Source organism: Barbatula barbatula (assembly GCF_947034865.1).
Source record: "Barbatula barbatula genome assembly, chromosome: 14".
NCBI lineage: Eukaryota > Metazoa > Chordata > Actinopteri > Cypriniformes > Nemacheilidae > Barbatula > Barbatula barbatula.
The window spans coordinates 1,026,087-1,043,548 of record NC_136777.1 but is presented as its reverse complement, the minus strand read 5'-3'; the positions used below and the strand labels follow the sequence as shown (position 1 = coordinate 1,043,548).

Here is a 17,462-nt window from a genome sequence, read left to right as displayed (position 1 = left end):
CATGCACTCCTGTTCCGGGTACGACCGCAGACCTCGGTTGGGGCCCTCAAAGGTGCCCTCGGTTCCCCCCCTTACGGCGCTATTGTTACCCCTAACAATTGTCTAGTTGTCGATGACATTTCATCGTGCATTTTCAAAATGAGGCCACAAGGCGGCGTAACACTCACGTGCTAACTAGACTCATTCCATACAAGATTCCATACAAATGTTGTTCTGTTGCATGTTTGTAGAAGAATATGTTCAACCTCACTCATTGCTGTATTAAATAAGACTACTTTTGCAAGTTCATTGTACTATATTGTTATGTTTTAACATAGTAAATAACATATTGCAAACATGTGGTCCTTTTGTGGGGAAAATAATACAAGCCAAGCTGAAAGAGCTAAAAAATTTAACTGGTTTTAATGGAAACTATGATGCGTCTACTGGTATGTCATGGATTCTATTGGTGGGATGTTATCTGTCAGATAGGAACCAATAGAACACCATTAAATCCTTAAACTAGAATAATGCCCCAAACACACTACAAAAATGAATTTTGTAATGGTTTTAATAAAAGAAGCTAATGGTTCATATTGGTGTTTTTAGGGAAGCCATTAGATTATCTGTGATGGTTTCTGTGATAATCCTGTTGTTATTTTTAGCAGGGGTGAACTTTTGAATTTTATTCAAGGATGACTAACAAATCCTTAACATAACAAATATATTTTTCTTATTTGGCCAGACTTTACACAGATTTCACATCAAAGCACAAATCCAGTGGTGCATCAACACCTTCCCTAAATTGAAGTTTATCATGTTGAGTATGCAGATATTTGTTATTTCTTAAAGTTTGTCCTTTTTAAAGCTCTTGTGTTTTAAGAGAACAGAGGAACATTAACATTTCATTCCTCCTCCTTTTGTATTCCTCAGAAGAAAAGAAACCACACTGGTTTGGAATGAAGTGAATTGTGTCTGTTTCTTTCATTTAAAGCCTCATATCTGCTTTCCTCTTCACTTCGTCCATCACGCTGTACGTTTCTGGGCACATCACCTATTTGGCAAACATTTTTTGTAGAAAAGTTACTTTTGTAGTGGGCCAGAGAACAGAGATATTAAACCAATTTTTGATCATTCAAGTGGCCAACACATGTGCTTCTGGAAACTTGTGCTTCTTTTGATCGTATCGCAACTTAAATCCACTGAGACACTGAGAGGTGGAGTCACTTTTTTAAGTTCAAAAGGAAAAACACATTGAGAAATATTCTGATCCTGGTAGTTATTGTTTCTGGCATTCCTCTTATTTCTATGGTCACATTGTTGGTCAGATGTGATGAGAACTTCAGAGTCGAGTTTGGAAAGAATAACAAATGCCACAAATGTTTTCAAACATTAGACCATCCCGACTATATTTGCAAATCCACGGATTAGAACAATTACTGAAAAACGTCAACAAATGTCACTTCCACTAACTGTTTATTCATGTTGATGAATTGATTGAAAATGTTCTTCTTCTTTGTGTTTTATGCAAGAAGAACAAACAGTGTCAAAATACAAACAAAAACAAGTTCAAGGTATGCACTGTATGTAAAGTAGCTGTTGATTTCATTGTCAGATACAAACCCTGATATACATGAATATGACAAGGGAAACATGAACAGCAATACAGTATATCTGTTAAAACCTTTTGAGATATTGTCATTCTTAATACAAAACATCCCACATATAGAAACGCTAATTCAAAATATGCAATAGTTCGTGTAGGTATAGATATTAAAATGCGCTGTCGTTTAAGGTCTGTTTAACAGCACTGCACATTTACAAGCTGAGATAAACTTTTAACATTCATTCAAGCTGAAGATGTTTGTCAGTTTAACAACGATCATAAAAACAAGCACTTATTCACTGTAGCCACATTGTTATTTTTCACACGTTTGTTTGCCAATCATATTAAGCTTGTTGTCCTGCAGGGTATCACCTTTTGGAATTATTCCACATAAAATACTTTGGTATACTTTAGTATTTACTATTGTAAACTGAAGCATATTACAGTCGTTTTGTTAATGTTTGCTTTTGTGTAGTATTAACTATAGTGAATTATTCAACTAGTATGTACTATAGTAAAATATTGTATTTGTGTTATATTTGTTAGCATTAACGGTACTGAATTGATGCACTGGAGTACACTTGAATATTTACTATAGTAATGTTCACAAAGACTTGGTAACGTTTTACGCTTTACCATATTGAAATATATACTACAGTTCTTTATATGGAATGTAACCGTTTGTTTTAATATCATTGCATATGCAGGAATGCATAATATTGACCATAACTAATTGAATCGGCTGAAAATTGGCAGGTTACAGTTTGGTTTGATGTCATTTTTGCACCGTTATGATTGTTTGTTCTATTGTTTTGACAGCCATGTGGTAAACATTGGAGCTCAAACAAACAGAGCAATACTACAGAGTCACAGTGTTTTCCCTCTTGAGAATATCCTGGTAATACGTTTATTCATCGCTGTCTTTAAACATGAAATCTGGGATAGAAAATGACACGCTATAACCAAAAATCTACCAGCAAGTGAACAGCATTTTTGTACGAGTACATTAAAGCTGGAAAATCCCTCCTGCAAAAGCATTTACACTGCCGTGCACGTCTTTCATTTCTAAGACACGTCAACATCACAACCAGAGCTGAGTCTATGAACAACTCCATCATTCAGACCCTCCAAAGGAAAGCATTCATCCCTCTGAACCGTTTCCTTCAAGATCAGAAATGCCACGATACCCCTCCATCTCTTCAGAACTCATAGGACGAAACCAGAACATGGACTCGAGCCAGATGTTTGGCTTGGAAGGTGCGGTCAGAGTATTCGGACATCTCTACCTCCACGCTGAGCTCTTGAGGTCCTCGTAACTGCTGCACCAGGATCAGCTCTCCGGTTTGACGGTCTGAGCGCTGCATGACGAATAAGCTCCTGGTGTCACCTCCTCCAGCGATGCCGAAACGGAGGCTGTCCGGTCCTGGCCGTCCTGGAGCGGTCGCGGTGGCCATGCGGAACAGGGTGGCGGGGGTGAGCAGATTGGAGGGCAGGGATAGGTAATGGTAAGAGATGGTCTTTGCGGCCAACGGACAGGAGCGGCTATCCATGGGACAGGGGTTTCTTTCACACTGGCTGTGGCAGAACGAAGAGAACGTGTTTGTTATGGTTAAAAATGAACAATCCATAACTGAGCAAATATATTAAAACGATGATTTCTATGTCGGGAAATCTCAATTTGACGTTTAATAATAAATGTAAAGGAGCGGGTCAAGTAACCTGCAACTTCATGTTTCAAACAGAGATGGCGATGGAAAGGCAAATTGGCGTTTTAACATGAGCCATTGTTTTCCAGAAAGCCACGAGTGCCTGAAAGCTTAAAGGTTGCGTGACTTATAGCTTCTCACATTTAGCCGGACACAAAGGAGCCATTCAGCGCTCGGGTTGGCTTAACAAACAGCTTACTTAAAAAACAAGAATAAAAGTGTCATGCAAGAGAACACAAACAGTTGCGGCCTGCTTCAATGATACCGCAAGCAGGTGGCAAGTGATTTAGTGAGACGTTAGTGGGCCCCAGTGCTGTTTTAAACGCTAGGAGACCGACATGTGTTTGCTATGGAAACCAGAAAACACACTTTACACTTTTGGTCCGGTTCTCTAGTCAAAGTGGTCATGAATGAGTCAGTGAGACAGTTTGTCATTTAGCTGTGCTCCGAAACCTAGCGAGCTGCTGACATAGACAGCATTCGAAATGAAAAAAGAATAGAAACAAACAAGACGGTATGGAAGAGTGAAATGAACGTAGATCGCAGAGGTCAAACAATCTGGATTTGATGAGAAACGTTTGAGTTCATATAGAGATCTTCAATAATCTTGACTTTTAAATGCACACTTGACAAATCTGAGCTCAGTCTGACGTCTCTTCTCAAACTCTACAGACACATTTGTCCGATTTATTTCTCAAGAGAATTATCTGATGCGGATGAATTTCAAGCAAAAGTTTCCATTTGCTCTCCATTTGATCTCTGGGAGAAATAATTGACATCATAAAGAGACTCATCTGTGCTTTCTTTTTCTTATGGGAAGGGCTTTTGAATCCGTTTTTGTGTGTTTGTGTGTTTCTAACTCACAAAGGTGAGGTCTTGACATAGCTGGCGTTGGCGTGCGAGCGCGGGCACTCGGGGTTCACGCATTGGAAACCTCCTCCGGTGTTGATACAGGTGGTGCCGCGGCTGCAGTTGTGCTGTTGTGTAAGACATTCGTCCACATCTGGAGAGTCCAGAGGGAAGAGAAACCGAGTCAGAGAGGAAAAGACTGAGCTACCTGAGGAGAGAGGTGCGATTGTTTATTTGGCCTTTAAATTAGATTTGCGTAAATTTGACCTCATTGAAAGAATGCTGCTTAGAAACGGACAACTTTAATTAGAATATTTATCTTTTAGATGCTCCACTTTTTCTTTTGCGATCAAACTAAATAGAAAATATCCTCAATAAATCCTTTAACACTTTGGAAAACCACCCAAAATATTCCTCCAGGACATCTGCCAAAACCTGACTCAACCAATTCCCTTCCACACTCCTACCATTCGTCTTCATTTACTCACTTCGTTTAGCCCTGGAGGTCTTTGTAAGGTGTCCAAATGTCTTTCACAGAGAGTGTCTGTTGCTTTTTTACATCTTAATCCAAACTGCAAAGAAGTTTCTTCAATGGTTCTTTCCAGCAGTTCAGGTTCCACACAGAGCTCTTCTTATAAAGAACGACATTTTGCCTTCATTCTTTAATGCTTTTATCCAAAGTAACTTTAAAACAATTCATAATTCAGTGATTTTATAATTCCTGTAAGATTGGAGGTTAAAAGAGTTCTTGATGTTAAATGACCGGCATTCGACATGGATTCAAATCCGATCGCTCAAACCACTTCATGAGGTGGTCCAGTCAAACGGGTCAGGTCTAAATGCATCTAGTTGTTAAAACCACATACATCAGCGCTTTACTCCTCCCAAACTCGCAACATAGCAGTCCCTGTCATTTCATTTCGGCGGAAACAAAAGAGTTCATATTTGCATTTTGCACGCGCAGAAGCTCGCATTCAAATCCGTTCAGTTGAGACGCATTTATGTGGCTAAGTGTAAATATCCGATCAGAGAAAACGCATTAACTAACCAGGTGTTAATAGGCTAATAGATTCTTCCCATTAGAATACTGGTTTTGGGGCTGTTTAAAGCACCAGTACATCAATGAGTGCGTTTACATGCACAATATAAACGGATCTATCAAAAATCAGCTTATAAAAGAAACCTGTTTAAACCCGCATAATCCGGCTATGCAGAAAACCGCGTTTGCATGGAAGTTTGAGACTTGCCGGGTTTCTCGTATGCATGACGTCATTGTCGATAAAATGCATAAAAATGCAGCGGAAAGCGGTCAGAAGCTGTATTTTTATGTCTCTTCTCATGTACCTTCATGTGCAACAAAAGTTCTTCATTTTGACGTTTTTACATCACCTGCATGATTCGAGAGCCGACTTTTATGCGTTTTTTACTATTATGTCAGACACGCGCACATAAACAAAACTGGAAGAAAACCGGCAAAGGCGTTTACATGCATCGTGGAATCTTAGTAATGTGCAAAAAACTACCTCTGCAGAGCGGGTTTTGCTTACGCCGTTTACCCCCGATAAAAGCGTTTACAAGACTTACATGTTATCAGCTTATTTAACATAATGGGAGTAAGACTGCATGTTAACCCTCTCATATAAAAAAAACTTTATTTTGGAGTATTAAGAATCACAAAATACTGTTTGTCTCTCACCCTCACAGCTCCTTCCATCAGCGAGCAGTTTGTAACCGGTGGGACAGGAACAGTGATAAGATCCCGGGACGTTTACGCAGGCATGAGTGCACAGAGGTCCTCCACGCTCGGTCTTGTACACCTCACATTCATTCACATCTGTACACGCAAAAGCAAATAATAACTCCGGAATGATTCAGAATTACGCAACAAATGAATTGGAGATGATCAGGTTTCTAATTGATGTTTGAAGATTTATCATTTATGATAACATACAGTATATAAAACATCAATTATAAATGATTTTGTAGTGTGAGACTGACCCTGACAGATGCTGTTGTCTGAGGTTCCGCTCATGTGAAAGCCAGCGTCACAGCTACAGTGCTGGGCACGGTCTACTTTTGCACAGCGAGGTTTGCGGCTGAAGGCCGGATCATTCACAACGCTCCATTCTGGAGGAGCTGCAGGTATGAGGAAATGTAAATTAAACCCTCACATACACACGTTCAAATAAACATACGCTTTAGTTTGCGAACAGTTTAAAGTGTGTCATTTCCGCACAAAACAACATCACAAAATACAAAAAAGAAAATGTTTATTAAAGTGTGCTATCAGTATACTTTGTCTACTTTTTATGTACATTTCAGAATACACTTGAAGGCATACAAGTGTTTGAGTTGAGTTTCTCCAAATGTGCATTTCAACAATGTCTTTGTTTGGATGAATACAGAGAAAGATATTTGGAAGAATGCTTATAACCAGACAGATCTTTGACTCCCATTGACTCCCATAGTAGATAAAAATGATAGTGAAAAGTGCTTCAACAGTTTGCTGTTCTACATTCTTCAAAATGTCTTATTTTGTGTTCAACAGAATAAGAAATTATTTAGTATTTTTCCTTAATTTAGTCCCAAGTAGTATTGAGAAATACATATGTATTGTAAAAAAAAGCAAACATATGAGTACACAACTAGCAAACGTTATTATGCTTATAGTATATATGAAGAGTTTGTTTCCAAAATGAGATAACTCAAATTTTTCTGAAATCACGTTTGTTTATTGTGCGTTCCAATTCATATCAATCAAACTGAAGTTGGTTTGTTATGGTTTAAGCAATAATAAAACAATTAAGCTAAATTACACAATAAAGGACGATTGATAACTAAATAAAAATCATTTAAAACGGCGTTATCTCTTTCTGGAAATATACTCTTAATAACGTCAATGTTTGCTAGTTGTGTACACATATGTTTACTTTTTCAATACTACTTGGGACAAAATTGGCTCACTTTTTAGGTTATCAAAGTATACTTTAAGTATGCATAATACAATTAAATTGAAGTTTACTTATTTGTTTTAACAAACTGGACAGGACAGGCGCGACTCAACATGACAACCTTCGGCCGCATCCGGTGTGGACAAAATAAATCATTCTAATGCGTTCTAATGCGTTTCTGATATCTAATGTCATGTCTTGTCACGTTGAGTGTTGCTTTGTGGTTGCTGTCTTGTGAGTAATATAGTGTTGATAGTTTGAAGGAAACCTAGGGGCTTAACTAGTTCTTTCTAGTTTATGGACATGTATTTGAGGCAGTATTAAAAAAATGACACACTTCATGTTTAAGACACCCGGAGGCAGGACACACGTATGTTATTGTGAGCACAGACCTGTTTGAGTCTGATACTGGCAGTGGTTTCCGCTCCAGTTGTGTGGACAGGTGCACTTGTACTGGTTGAGGGTCTCCACACAGGTGGCACCGTTCTGACACGGGTTACTGCTGCACACGCTCACATCTGTGTACAGACAGACACATCAGTACAGATGTTCATTTTATTTTTATTTGGTAATGTGAGCAGTTTTATTGTTCTCTAAAGCATTTCACATTTATGCAGTTTTTCAATGCACAATTGGCACAAGAGCTATATTACGTTGAATGAAAAAAAGAATTCTTTAAGTAAAGTTGACATATAATCCAGATGCGATCTTGACACATTCTTGTCATTGCGAAAAATAAAGCGTTACGTGTTTTCAACATCTATCGTTGATCCTATTGAGGCCAGAAATACTTCACATCGTCTCTCTCTGTCTGTACACCACCGGATATTTTGTGCCCATGGAAAACGCCTGAATTGTTGATGGAGTTTAACATGCTCACATTCTTCTCGGTATCCTGTACAGAAGGGCACAGTCAAATGAAAGCGATCTCCTGGAATGTTGACAATGGAATGAAGAAGCTGTGGAACGGTCGACAGGGAATGTGGAGAAGCCTCTTAAATCAAAATTCGACTAAACAGAGCTTCTCCCGTTCGCTCACATTGACTGAATCCGGCGGAAAGAGCCGTGTTCTCCCGCACCAGATACCAGAGTCTTACATATGTGACTTTGTTGCTGTATATACAGTATATGTGAAGAGATCTGTCAGCTCTTAATCTTCTGTGTACCAAACTATAGTTTATCTGTGGTCATTAGATTTAAAGAAGGTTTAATTCGATTTCAGTTATTTAGGAAACAATGCAATGCATCATGGCAACTGAGATTTGGTTTGATTTATTGAAATGATTCACAAGTATTTGACAAAATAAATATGTCGCAACATTTGATTGGAAGCCAATAAAGTATTAAGAACAATAGAGTACTGTATACTATAGTATAGTAAAGGCTGCATGGACGGGCGGATTTAAACAATATTGCTATTGTTTACATATTTTACGACAGTGGTCCTGATATAACTACTATACTGTATATACTATAAATGACTACGGTTGAGTTTACTAAAGTAAATAAATGCTATATTATGAACGGATGAAATTTTAACCACAGATTATAGTAACCACAAAACTAATGGTTGATTGAAGATATGAAACTTCATATATTTTAAGTTAATCTGAAAGCATTCTGAGAAATGAGATAAAAATCATGTTTGTTATTATGATATCATGTTTTATCGTGTTAGCTGTATTTTTTGTTATTATGGCTCAAAACAAAACAACTGCAGTTTGATTTATATGAATTGGATTTTTTTAAATGCTGGAACCAAACTCTTCATATATACAAATTCAAGTGTGATCAGATTTTGAGCACTTTTGCTGTTTCTATGGTTACAATGTCTCATCTGATTGGTGGAGAGGAGTATGGATGGTGTCGTGCTTCACTGGGATTTCATCAATCAAACAATTCATCGATGTGGACGAGACTTGAGGAAATTCAAGAAGGAGGTTTGGAGTGTAAAGTTTGGGCCAAGGAATTTTTTACGACTACAGGGCTCACGATCCTTCACGTGTTTATTTTCTTTCCCGGGAAGCTTAAGAGCGAGAATTTGTGGATCTAAATGACTCGCTTGAGTCGCTGAGATATTTCTGAACTAACCATGAACGTATTTATGTTTTCACTCGCTCTCAAAGGTGCTTTCGGAAGCGAGACGCCCGAAAATAGACGGGCAGAGAAGGCACGTGCAGAAATACAGACATCACACTGTCTGTGGCGTCACATCAAACTCATACCTTCCTCTGAAACACACATGGTCTCATTCAGACACGCGCCGTCCCACTGTACCACATGGAATGTCTCGAGATATTAAAGGAAGTCATCAATCGCATGCTTAGCATAGTTGCGTGCTATCGGACCGCGGGCCGGCTTTAATGAGCTTAACCTCTGTCCACTGGGAGTTTATACAAAAAACAAATACTGCCAGTCAGACGGTTACACACATCACTCTATAGTGTTGCTGTTTTACACATTTTAATGGGAAAATAAAAAAGTAAAGCCAACGCATTCAAGCTTTTTAAGCCTTCAGACTAGAGTTGTTTGTTTGATTGTTTATTTCATGTTTTGAATAAACACACACACATACACACATATATATATATATATATTCATGTTAATTTTCCACAAATTTGTTGTTGTTTTCTTTTTATATTGCTATGTAGGTTTCATTAGTTTTTGTTATAGATTGCGTTTTAGTCAAGTTTATTTATGAAGCGCTTTTTACAATTTCCATTGTTACAAAGCAGCTGTACAAGAAAACATTGACTATAAGTAAAACATATAAGGTTATGCAAGTCAAAACACAGGTCAAATATCAGACAGACTTTTAATTCCTATATGCGGTGTTAAATAAATAAAACTATACAATACTTTAGTTTACGTTTTAGTTCTTATTTAGTTCCAATGAATACATTTTAGTGCCTCAACTTATTTCAGTTCATTTTCTAACAATTGTCACTTTTGTTTTGTTTTTCGGATAATATTTAGTGGTATATTAGCATCTATTGTACTGTTGCTCTTATATCGCTTATTGCTCCCCGAACTCTTTGTAAGTCGCTTTGGATCTGCTAAAGCGTCTGCTAAATGACTAAATGTAAATGTATATGGGTTAAAAAAGTATTTTCGACATGACAATTTAAAATACAAATAAAAGATATCTATTGCAGTTATTTAAACATAAGGCATGTGGTGCACACGTAAATGCACATAGTCTTAAACAGTGTCATTTTGTGCGTCCTTCACATGCTTAACACTAATTTGCAAATCTTTAGTATTTAAAGTGTTTGGAAACAAAGTTTTTTCATTTTTTCAGTCACGGTAAGTAGTCTCATATTTTTGTTCTACAATTTTGTTGGCTTGAATGAACTAAATTAACTATTTATTAGTTAATAAATAGTTAACTCATTCTATTGCTGGGTTCACACCAAACGCGTGAAAAGTTTGTTATTATCGCGTCACGCAGAAGAGAAGATTGCCGCGGCTATCGCAGCACTCGATTTGCGTCTATTCACGTCTTTGAATTAAATTGAAATGCATATCATTTACTCTCGCAAATCGCTTTATTCGCGCATGGTGTGAATCCCCATAAGGTAATAAAAACATAACGCTTCATTATGTATGGTCTTTATACACCTCTGAACAGATGATTATGTACATTATATTGCATTTCTGTCAATAGATCCTCCCAAAATGACACACAGCACCTTTAATAGTTTTGGTTAATGATAATATCCCTGCTTTAGGCACAGGTTTTAAAGCTCATGAGAAACAGAAATGCAGTGAAGTATATCCACATTTCTGAACTACAAGGTTGGATCTTTTTACAGTAGATCAGCTCAAGTGGACGAGAAGCATGAAGGCCGATGAGAAGACGGGTAAGAATGCAGGTACAGGTGTTTTCTAGCGTTTCAGGACATTTAATGCGGTCTCATTCAGTGCAGCTCAAAAAGGATGAATGACCCTCTTTCTTTACCTGCTCCTTATCTATTTCTCATCGCTGCATCTTTGCCCAGACATTCCACAGACTCAGTAACATAGATACAGTTACATTGTGCATATTAAATAAAGGTAAGGGCAGTACATACTGTTTTATGGGACTTTCTAATGCACGTTCCCATAAAGAAATCTTTAAAACAAGACGATAAATGGGACATACTGACAAGGCCCTCTAAGTCATAAAAGTGATGATTACATTGAAACTTTCAAACAGACCTTTACAGATGATGGCAACTCCGCTCCAGGTGCCGTTTTCCTGGCACACGCGTGTTCCCGAACCCACCGAGCGAAAACCCTGGGAACATGTGAAATGGACCTCGTGGCCCACCAGGTATTTCGAGCCAAACTTCCTACCGTGGGCCGGAGCCGTCAGAGGTGGACACGAGAGCTGAGCTAGAGATGACACAACAGAGAGAAAGAGAAATAAAGAGAAGAATGGCGTTACGGAGTAATGTCAGAGATGAACTTGGTTACGCGGGGGACGGAAATCACTGCCTACAGAACCGTTTGGGACATTTGGCCAGAAGGCAGACACATGTTGCTGAATGTGGGAGCCGTCATGGGAAAAAATGGGATTTGCCTCATTTCATACAGACGGCTTACAAAGGGGAAGAATAACACATGAAGCACGAAAGGGATTGTTTGCATGTTTGTTTGTTTTTGTAATATTTTAAAATTTTCCTGTCCGGCTAAAAATGCTTTTTATTTTACAGCCCCGTGCTCCAAACCATCCTTTAATAAGATACGATTTTCGTCGTCTGTGTGATGTGCACATCACATCATGGAGGTAAAAATCACGTTGACTTGAAACGTTTCTATATGTTGGGGATGTTCAATACAATGTAAGATTGTAAAAACTCTTTGCTGGTTCAGAAATAAATATAGCTTTAAGGGGTTTTATAATCCTCTAGAGCTGGAGTGTGTGATGCCAGAATGACACACCTCTTCTGAATGAACATGAAGGTTATGAGGGATTACTTTCATAAACTTCCCTGATACAGCTGGGGAAGCAAAAAAAAAAAAAACCTCATTTTCAACATGGTCCAAGGAGATAAAATGAATGTTTCTCATCTTTGGGTGGGGTATCCTTTTAAGCCTGGTTTTTCTCCAGGTAGTTTATCCGTGGTTTTTGTAGTAAAGCTGTGGATATCAAAAGGATGTCTTGCCACGGTCACTAAACGTTTACTTTAATTAAACTATGTTTTTTGTAGGGGTATACACCGACGTTGTCGTGTATAACGGTGCTTTTAAAAAACATGTTTGGTTCCACAAAGAACCATTCAGTCAATGATCTGAAGAGCCTTTTCTTCGCCACAAACTTGGGATGTTAAAAGTTCTTCTATGGCATCAGAGAACCTTTTGAAGCACTTTTTTAGGAGTGTATAGTAGGAATATGGAGTACTCACACGAGGACTGGTCTGATTGTGGAAACTTGGACACAGAGTTTTGAAGACTGGTGAGTTTGGACTTCATAATCCGAAGCCCTTCTGCAAACCGGACCTCCTGTCCTTTGAGGAACTTCTCCATCTGCCGCAGTACGGCCATCGCTCTGTTCTTATCCATACAACCCTGAGGAACAAAGACCACACGTCCAGTTCAGCAACCAACCGAGCACCTGGTTACAATTTGATGGCAAGCAGTTATCGCCTAATAATAGATTTACTCGATTCAAAGAACACAACCTCACGGAGGAGACATTTGAGATCATAAACGGTGCGAGGAAACATTACCGCAAAACAAGAAAAATGGCACAGATGAACGATCAAAGCCAGATGTGGGTGATGTCATGTGTTAGGACACAGGGACTCCTGTGGGGCATAACATAAAAGCTGAGGTCTTTCTGCTCAGGCCAATATTTAGGAAGTGACCGGCGTGCCAGCGCACCAGAAGCCAGTTCCCTTAGAAACACAAATATTACCCCCGTTTAACAGAACGGTTTATCAGAAGTGATGCTGTCCTGTATGTTTTCGGTCAGAGCAGAGGGCAACCTCCCAAGGTCCTCTCCAAGAACCACATGTAAGAGGCAAGATTTTGGCCTCTTATTCCTCAACAGCTTCGTGGCAGTTTTACAAAAAGCTGCTGTAGGACCTCGGTCCAAAGAGCCCGTCTCCTGTTTATGTTTTTCATGGCAGTTAAATGCAGTCTTGTTAAAGGAAAGAGAATACGCACCGGATTTTGCCACTATAAATAAAGGCAGTGCTAATATGAGAAAAAATGCATCAAACACATATATTTAAGGACATATCTGTTACAGTGGTCCCAAACTGTTTATTAAAAAATATGAATGGTATAATAAAACAAGTCAAATCAGCACAAATTGACAAATGTAAGGATTTGTAGCTACTGCATGAACTTGAGAAGAACTGAGTTGACTTCAAAACCAACAGTTCTAAGCTTTGCCATCCTTTGTTTGCATATTATTTGGTCAACGAATGCAATTAAATGTTTACATTTTATTTGAGATTTAACGACACAAAATACTTTCGATCTCACTTAATGAGAAGACTTAATAAAATATCGTGCATTAGGATAACTATTCAGTTAAATGTTTACAATTTATTGCAAATAATATGCGTATGTTCACGTAGTGTCTATTTATAAAATATAAACCTTCAGACTCACCTGCGCCGAATCATTACAGTCATGTAAGGATAAAACTGACAGCAAGAAGAGAAAAATCGTGCATAAATGTGATATATTCATTCTTCTATATCCACTTTTCGCCTTGCTGTTATTAATCCTCAGATGCGTTAACTTTATTCGGTTATTAAACTGCTTAAACTTATTAAAATAGATGGAAAATGTTTGGTAAACTGGTGCAAGAACTGCTATTGATGCTCTTGCGCTCCTCATGAAGACTCGCCGAGTGCCCGATGATGTCCAACTTCCGAGCGAATCATTCTCGCGGAACCGAATCTAGAGATTCATTTGAATCGACTCGCAAAACCCGTCGTGGATGATCGGTGAATGGCACGCGACTCGGTGGGAGTCATTTAATTAGAATCAAATGATTCGGACACATCGACGCTACTGTGGGGTTTCACTAGAATGCTGTCATCGCTCTCTGAAGAATACATTTCATGGTCGTTTTTATATTTATGTTCACATCACAGTATATCAAAGAAAGCACACGACTGTATAGAAAGATGACTTTTAAGGAAAGCACCTTTAAACATTATCAATAAAACAATTTAGATTTGAAATACTTTTAAAGACACAAATGAAGCACACATTTCTCTCGAAGCAAGAAGCGCATTATGCTTTCAAAATTTAAAATCGAAATTGTTTTATTGATAATGTTTAAAAGTGCCTTTTAAAGAAGCACATTATGCTTTCAAAGACGAGAGAAATGTTTCCGCGTTTGTGTGATTTTGCTGCCGCCACGTGTTCAATGCGGGTAATGCACCGAAGAGATGTGTGGGATACAAAAAGGTAAATATCAAAAATATACACGACATGTCTCACTAACAGCCAGTCTTAAAGGAAATTACTCAATAATTAAATAAAGTCACTACAAAGGTTAAAAGCCTAATATGTGTATATTTGTGGACAGAGAGCCGTGACACACAGATAATGTGTTTTTCTCATGAAAATTCCTCATGGTTTGAAGAGCCTTTTCCTTCTTAAGATGCAGACAGTGATTCCCAGAGGAATGCAGAGAAATAGTGTACAATAAACCCAGTAGGGATGTGATTCTGAGAGTTCGGGGCCTAAAGAAAACACACAACAGATCAGCCGACGTGTCACTTTCCAATTCGTTAAAGCATTTTATGCGATTGATCAAATATAATAACTCACCCCACACGGTCACTTTGGGTTCTGGCGAACTGCTATGTTTTACTTCACATTTATATTTGTCTCCAGGCTCTGGGGTGATAGTCACAAACTTGTATACTCTGAAAGTCCAGTCTTCCCCATATATTAAATCAGAGGTCTCTCCCTTCACATTAACACCATTAACAAAAAGATCAATTTCTATGTCGCCGGGGTAGAACCCAGTGGCGTAGCAGTAAAGCGTATTCACTTTTCCCTGTTCCTCAGGAAACTCAGTATATACTTCGACAGAAGGACGTGCTGTTAAGAAGTACAGGGATTAGATTGTGCCGTGCAAAAGCAGAACGTTTAGAAAACCGAATTACGCTGACATTACCTAAAAGGGGCTTTGATGACCGTGCATCATCTTGAAACTTCTCCAGGTATTTAGCCTGATTTAGGAATCCCCTGAAGACCTCGGCCAGGCAGAAGGTGCTGGAACGCTTCTCCAGAACAGAGAAGCCTGCGCTTGAACTCGGACGTAGAATAAATGTTTGTTTTGTCTGGTCAAAGTATGCGAATATGGCATCGTTGACCAAAACAACCACTCCTTGGTCCATGGAACCATTTCCCTTCATCCGAGTATAGGCCAGGACGTTTACTGCATGGTAGTCTGTATGTGCATACAAACAAGCTGGACTTTAACTAAACAGTTGCAATATACAATTTCATATGTCCATTTTACCTGTCCACGTCATGATGGTCTGTGGAAGCAGCAGATTCATCAACACGAGTGCTCTTAACATTTTAATGTAGGCTATCATGATCGTCTTTAAATCTCTAAAAAGTAGGTTACATTAGGTTACAAAAGTAACATTATCGTCTGTGATCACGATCATGTGCAAATCGTAACACTTTCATTTTCAGTTTGTCTGTCAGCCTCGACACAATGACGCATGTTAAAATACGCATCACTTTCAATTGAAGATTCTGTTTTAGACTGGCCTGTGCTAGAAAAATGCAGGCTTTTGTGCTAATCGTTGCTTTTTCTGAAATCATCCTTTGTGCAGGCAGGACAGGTAGGATTAAACTTTTACAAAGTAAATTCAAAGTATGTAAAACACAACCTGTTTGAAGATTTTACTTGTAGGCTTTATGTGTCTGTTCCAAAAGACTAGACAGTTGCACATGTTTCTCTGTTATGTTATGTGTATATTTTTTATTTCATGTTAAATTAAGTTTCAACATTATTGTTGTTGTTTCATTTTAGACGAAAATGCATTTCAGCAGTTTATTGAGTGCTCCTTTAACAATGAAGGTCAAGTTGATCGTTTATGGAAATACGGCTATAATGGCAAAGACATGATGCATATTGATTTAGTAAACCAGGCTGTCGTTGCTACCAGTGAACTTGGTGAACGTTTAGCAGAGGAAAGACAAAGCAAAGAATACATTAAGAGAAAAGAAGATAAACTAAAGATGGTGTGCTCTGCTGTGAAAACCGTATTCCTGCTGTCTAACAACTCTCTGTCCAAGGCAGGTGCGTAAATATCACTCTTTATACTTCCTTGCAAAATGAACAATTGGAAATGAGTTTATTTATTCAAGTTATGTCTTTGTAAGGATTTAAGACCTTTCTTATCCAAATTTCCATCATTACATATTTAAATAGATTATAATGTTTTTTCATTGTTGTTTTTAATGTAGTACGACCAGCCGTATTTCTCTCTTCTGGTGGAAAGAAAGAAGAGGAATATCTTAAATGTGCTGTGTATGGCTTCTATCCCAATGTCATTCGAGTGCGTTGGACCCAGACAGGAAGACCAATTTATTATGGTGTATCAACAACTAAAATACTCCCTCACAGAGATGGCAGATTCCAGATTACCTCCTATCTGAGCCTCGGTAACATTAGTGCCTATGGAGTTACCTGTGAGATTCAACACTTAAGCATCAATGAGAAACTGAGGATAACTTATGGTAAGTCACTCTGATTAAAAAAAGTTATTCATGTGAATAAAACAATAAATGATGTGAAAACTCAGTGACTCTGTCTTGTTTCAGAGAAGAAACCGTGGTTCACAGAACCTGTATTTTTGGCAGTGCTCGTGTTTGTATTATCAGCGTGTCTAACTCTATCAGTTTGTTGGATATGGGAACACAAAAGAAAACCACATCAAGATGATTCCCACCACACGAGTGCTGATTCAGATACATCATTGAATTTAATGAATCTCTCACAGGAAAGGCCAGTCTGAGTTTGACTGTGGACCAAAATGATTTAACTGGTAAAATCTCTTTTAAAAGGACACACAAAATATTGCAGTCTAATATTATAATAAGCATAAATAATTGTGTTCCTTATGTAATCTAAACTTGCTTACATTTCCTAATTGTAATAATTTACTCAAAATAAACTGTTTATAACAAGGACTATGGTGAACTGTAATTACTCTAGGAATATAAATTATTCCAAAAATACTTTGTTTTTGTTTTGATCTTTTCTGAATGTATATAAATAGGTTAATAATTCACTTCACACCACAGCATTGCCATATAATATACTGTTGATTTTGACAACTACGTAATTTAGCTATATAACGTAACTATTAATTAAATATAAAATACAGTTAT

General features: G+C 38.0%; 3 protein-coding genes across 4 annotated transcripts; 1 reads left to right on the top strand and 2 right to left on the bottom strand.

Moving 5' to 3' along the window:
- Positions 1-688: 688 nt before the first annotated feature.
- fbln7 (fibulin 7) lies at positions 689-14,066 on the bottom strand. 2 transcript variants are annotated; one of them, XM_079473113.1, is made up of 8 exons: positions 13,698-14,066; positions 12,482-12,644; positions 11,292-11,468; positions 7,484-7,609; positions 6,139-6,276; positions 5,837-5,974; positions 4,156-4,294; positions 689-3,160 (listed from the first exon to the last, which is right to left on the bottom strand). In XM_079473113.1, the coding sequence occupies exons 1-8, from the start codon at positions 13,926-13,928 to the stop codon at positions 2,785-2,787; spliced, it is 1,488 nt and encodes a 495-aa protein (XP_079329239.1). In that variant the 5' UTR covers positions 13,929-14,066; the 3' UTR covers positions 689-2,784. The 2 variants fall into 2 exon arrangements, with proteins under 2 accessions (XP_079329239.1, XP_079329240.1); XM_079473114.1 differs by lacking the exon at positions 13,698-14,066 and having other exon boundaries at positions 12,482-12,734.
- A 156-nt stretch (positions 14,067-14,222) lies between these two features.
- LOC306903711 (uncharacterized protein) lies at positions 14,223-15,762 on the bottom strand. The gene is made up of 4 exons (XM_079473116.1): positions 15,574-15,762; positions 15,226-15,501; positions 14,874-15,149; positions 14,223-14,785 (listed from the first exon to the last, which is right to left on the bottom strand). Exons 1-4 carry the CDS (start codon positions 15,650-15,652, stop codon positions 14,673-14,675), a joined length of 744 nt encoding a protein of 247 aa, XP_079329242.1. The 5' UTR covers positions 15,653-15,762; the 3' UTR covers positions 14,223-14,672.
- On the top strand, positions 15,576-17,302 carry LOC306903710 (H-2 class II histocompatibility antigen, A-F beta chain). Its single transcript, XM_079473115.1, has 4 exons — positions 15,576-15,907; positions 16,099-16,368; positions 16,536-16,808; positions 16,893-17,302. The coding sequence occupies exons 1-4, from the start codon at positions 15,847-15,849 to the stop codon at positions 17,084-17,086; spliced, it is 798 nt and encodes a 265-aa protein (XP_079329241.1). The 5' UTR covers positions 15,576-15,846; the 3' UTR covers positions 17,087-17,302.
- The last annotated feature ends 160 nt before the right edge of the window (positions 17,303-17,462 follow it).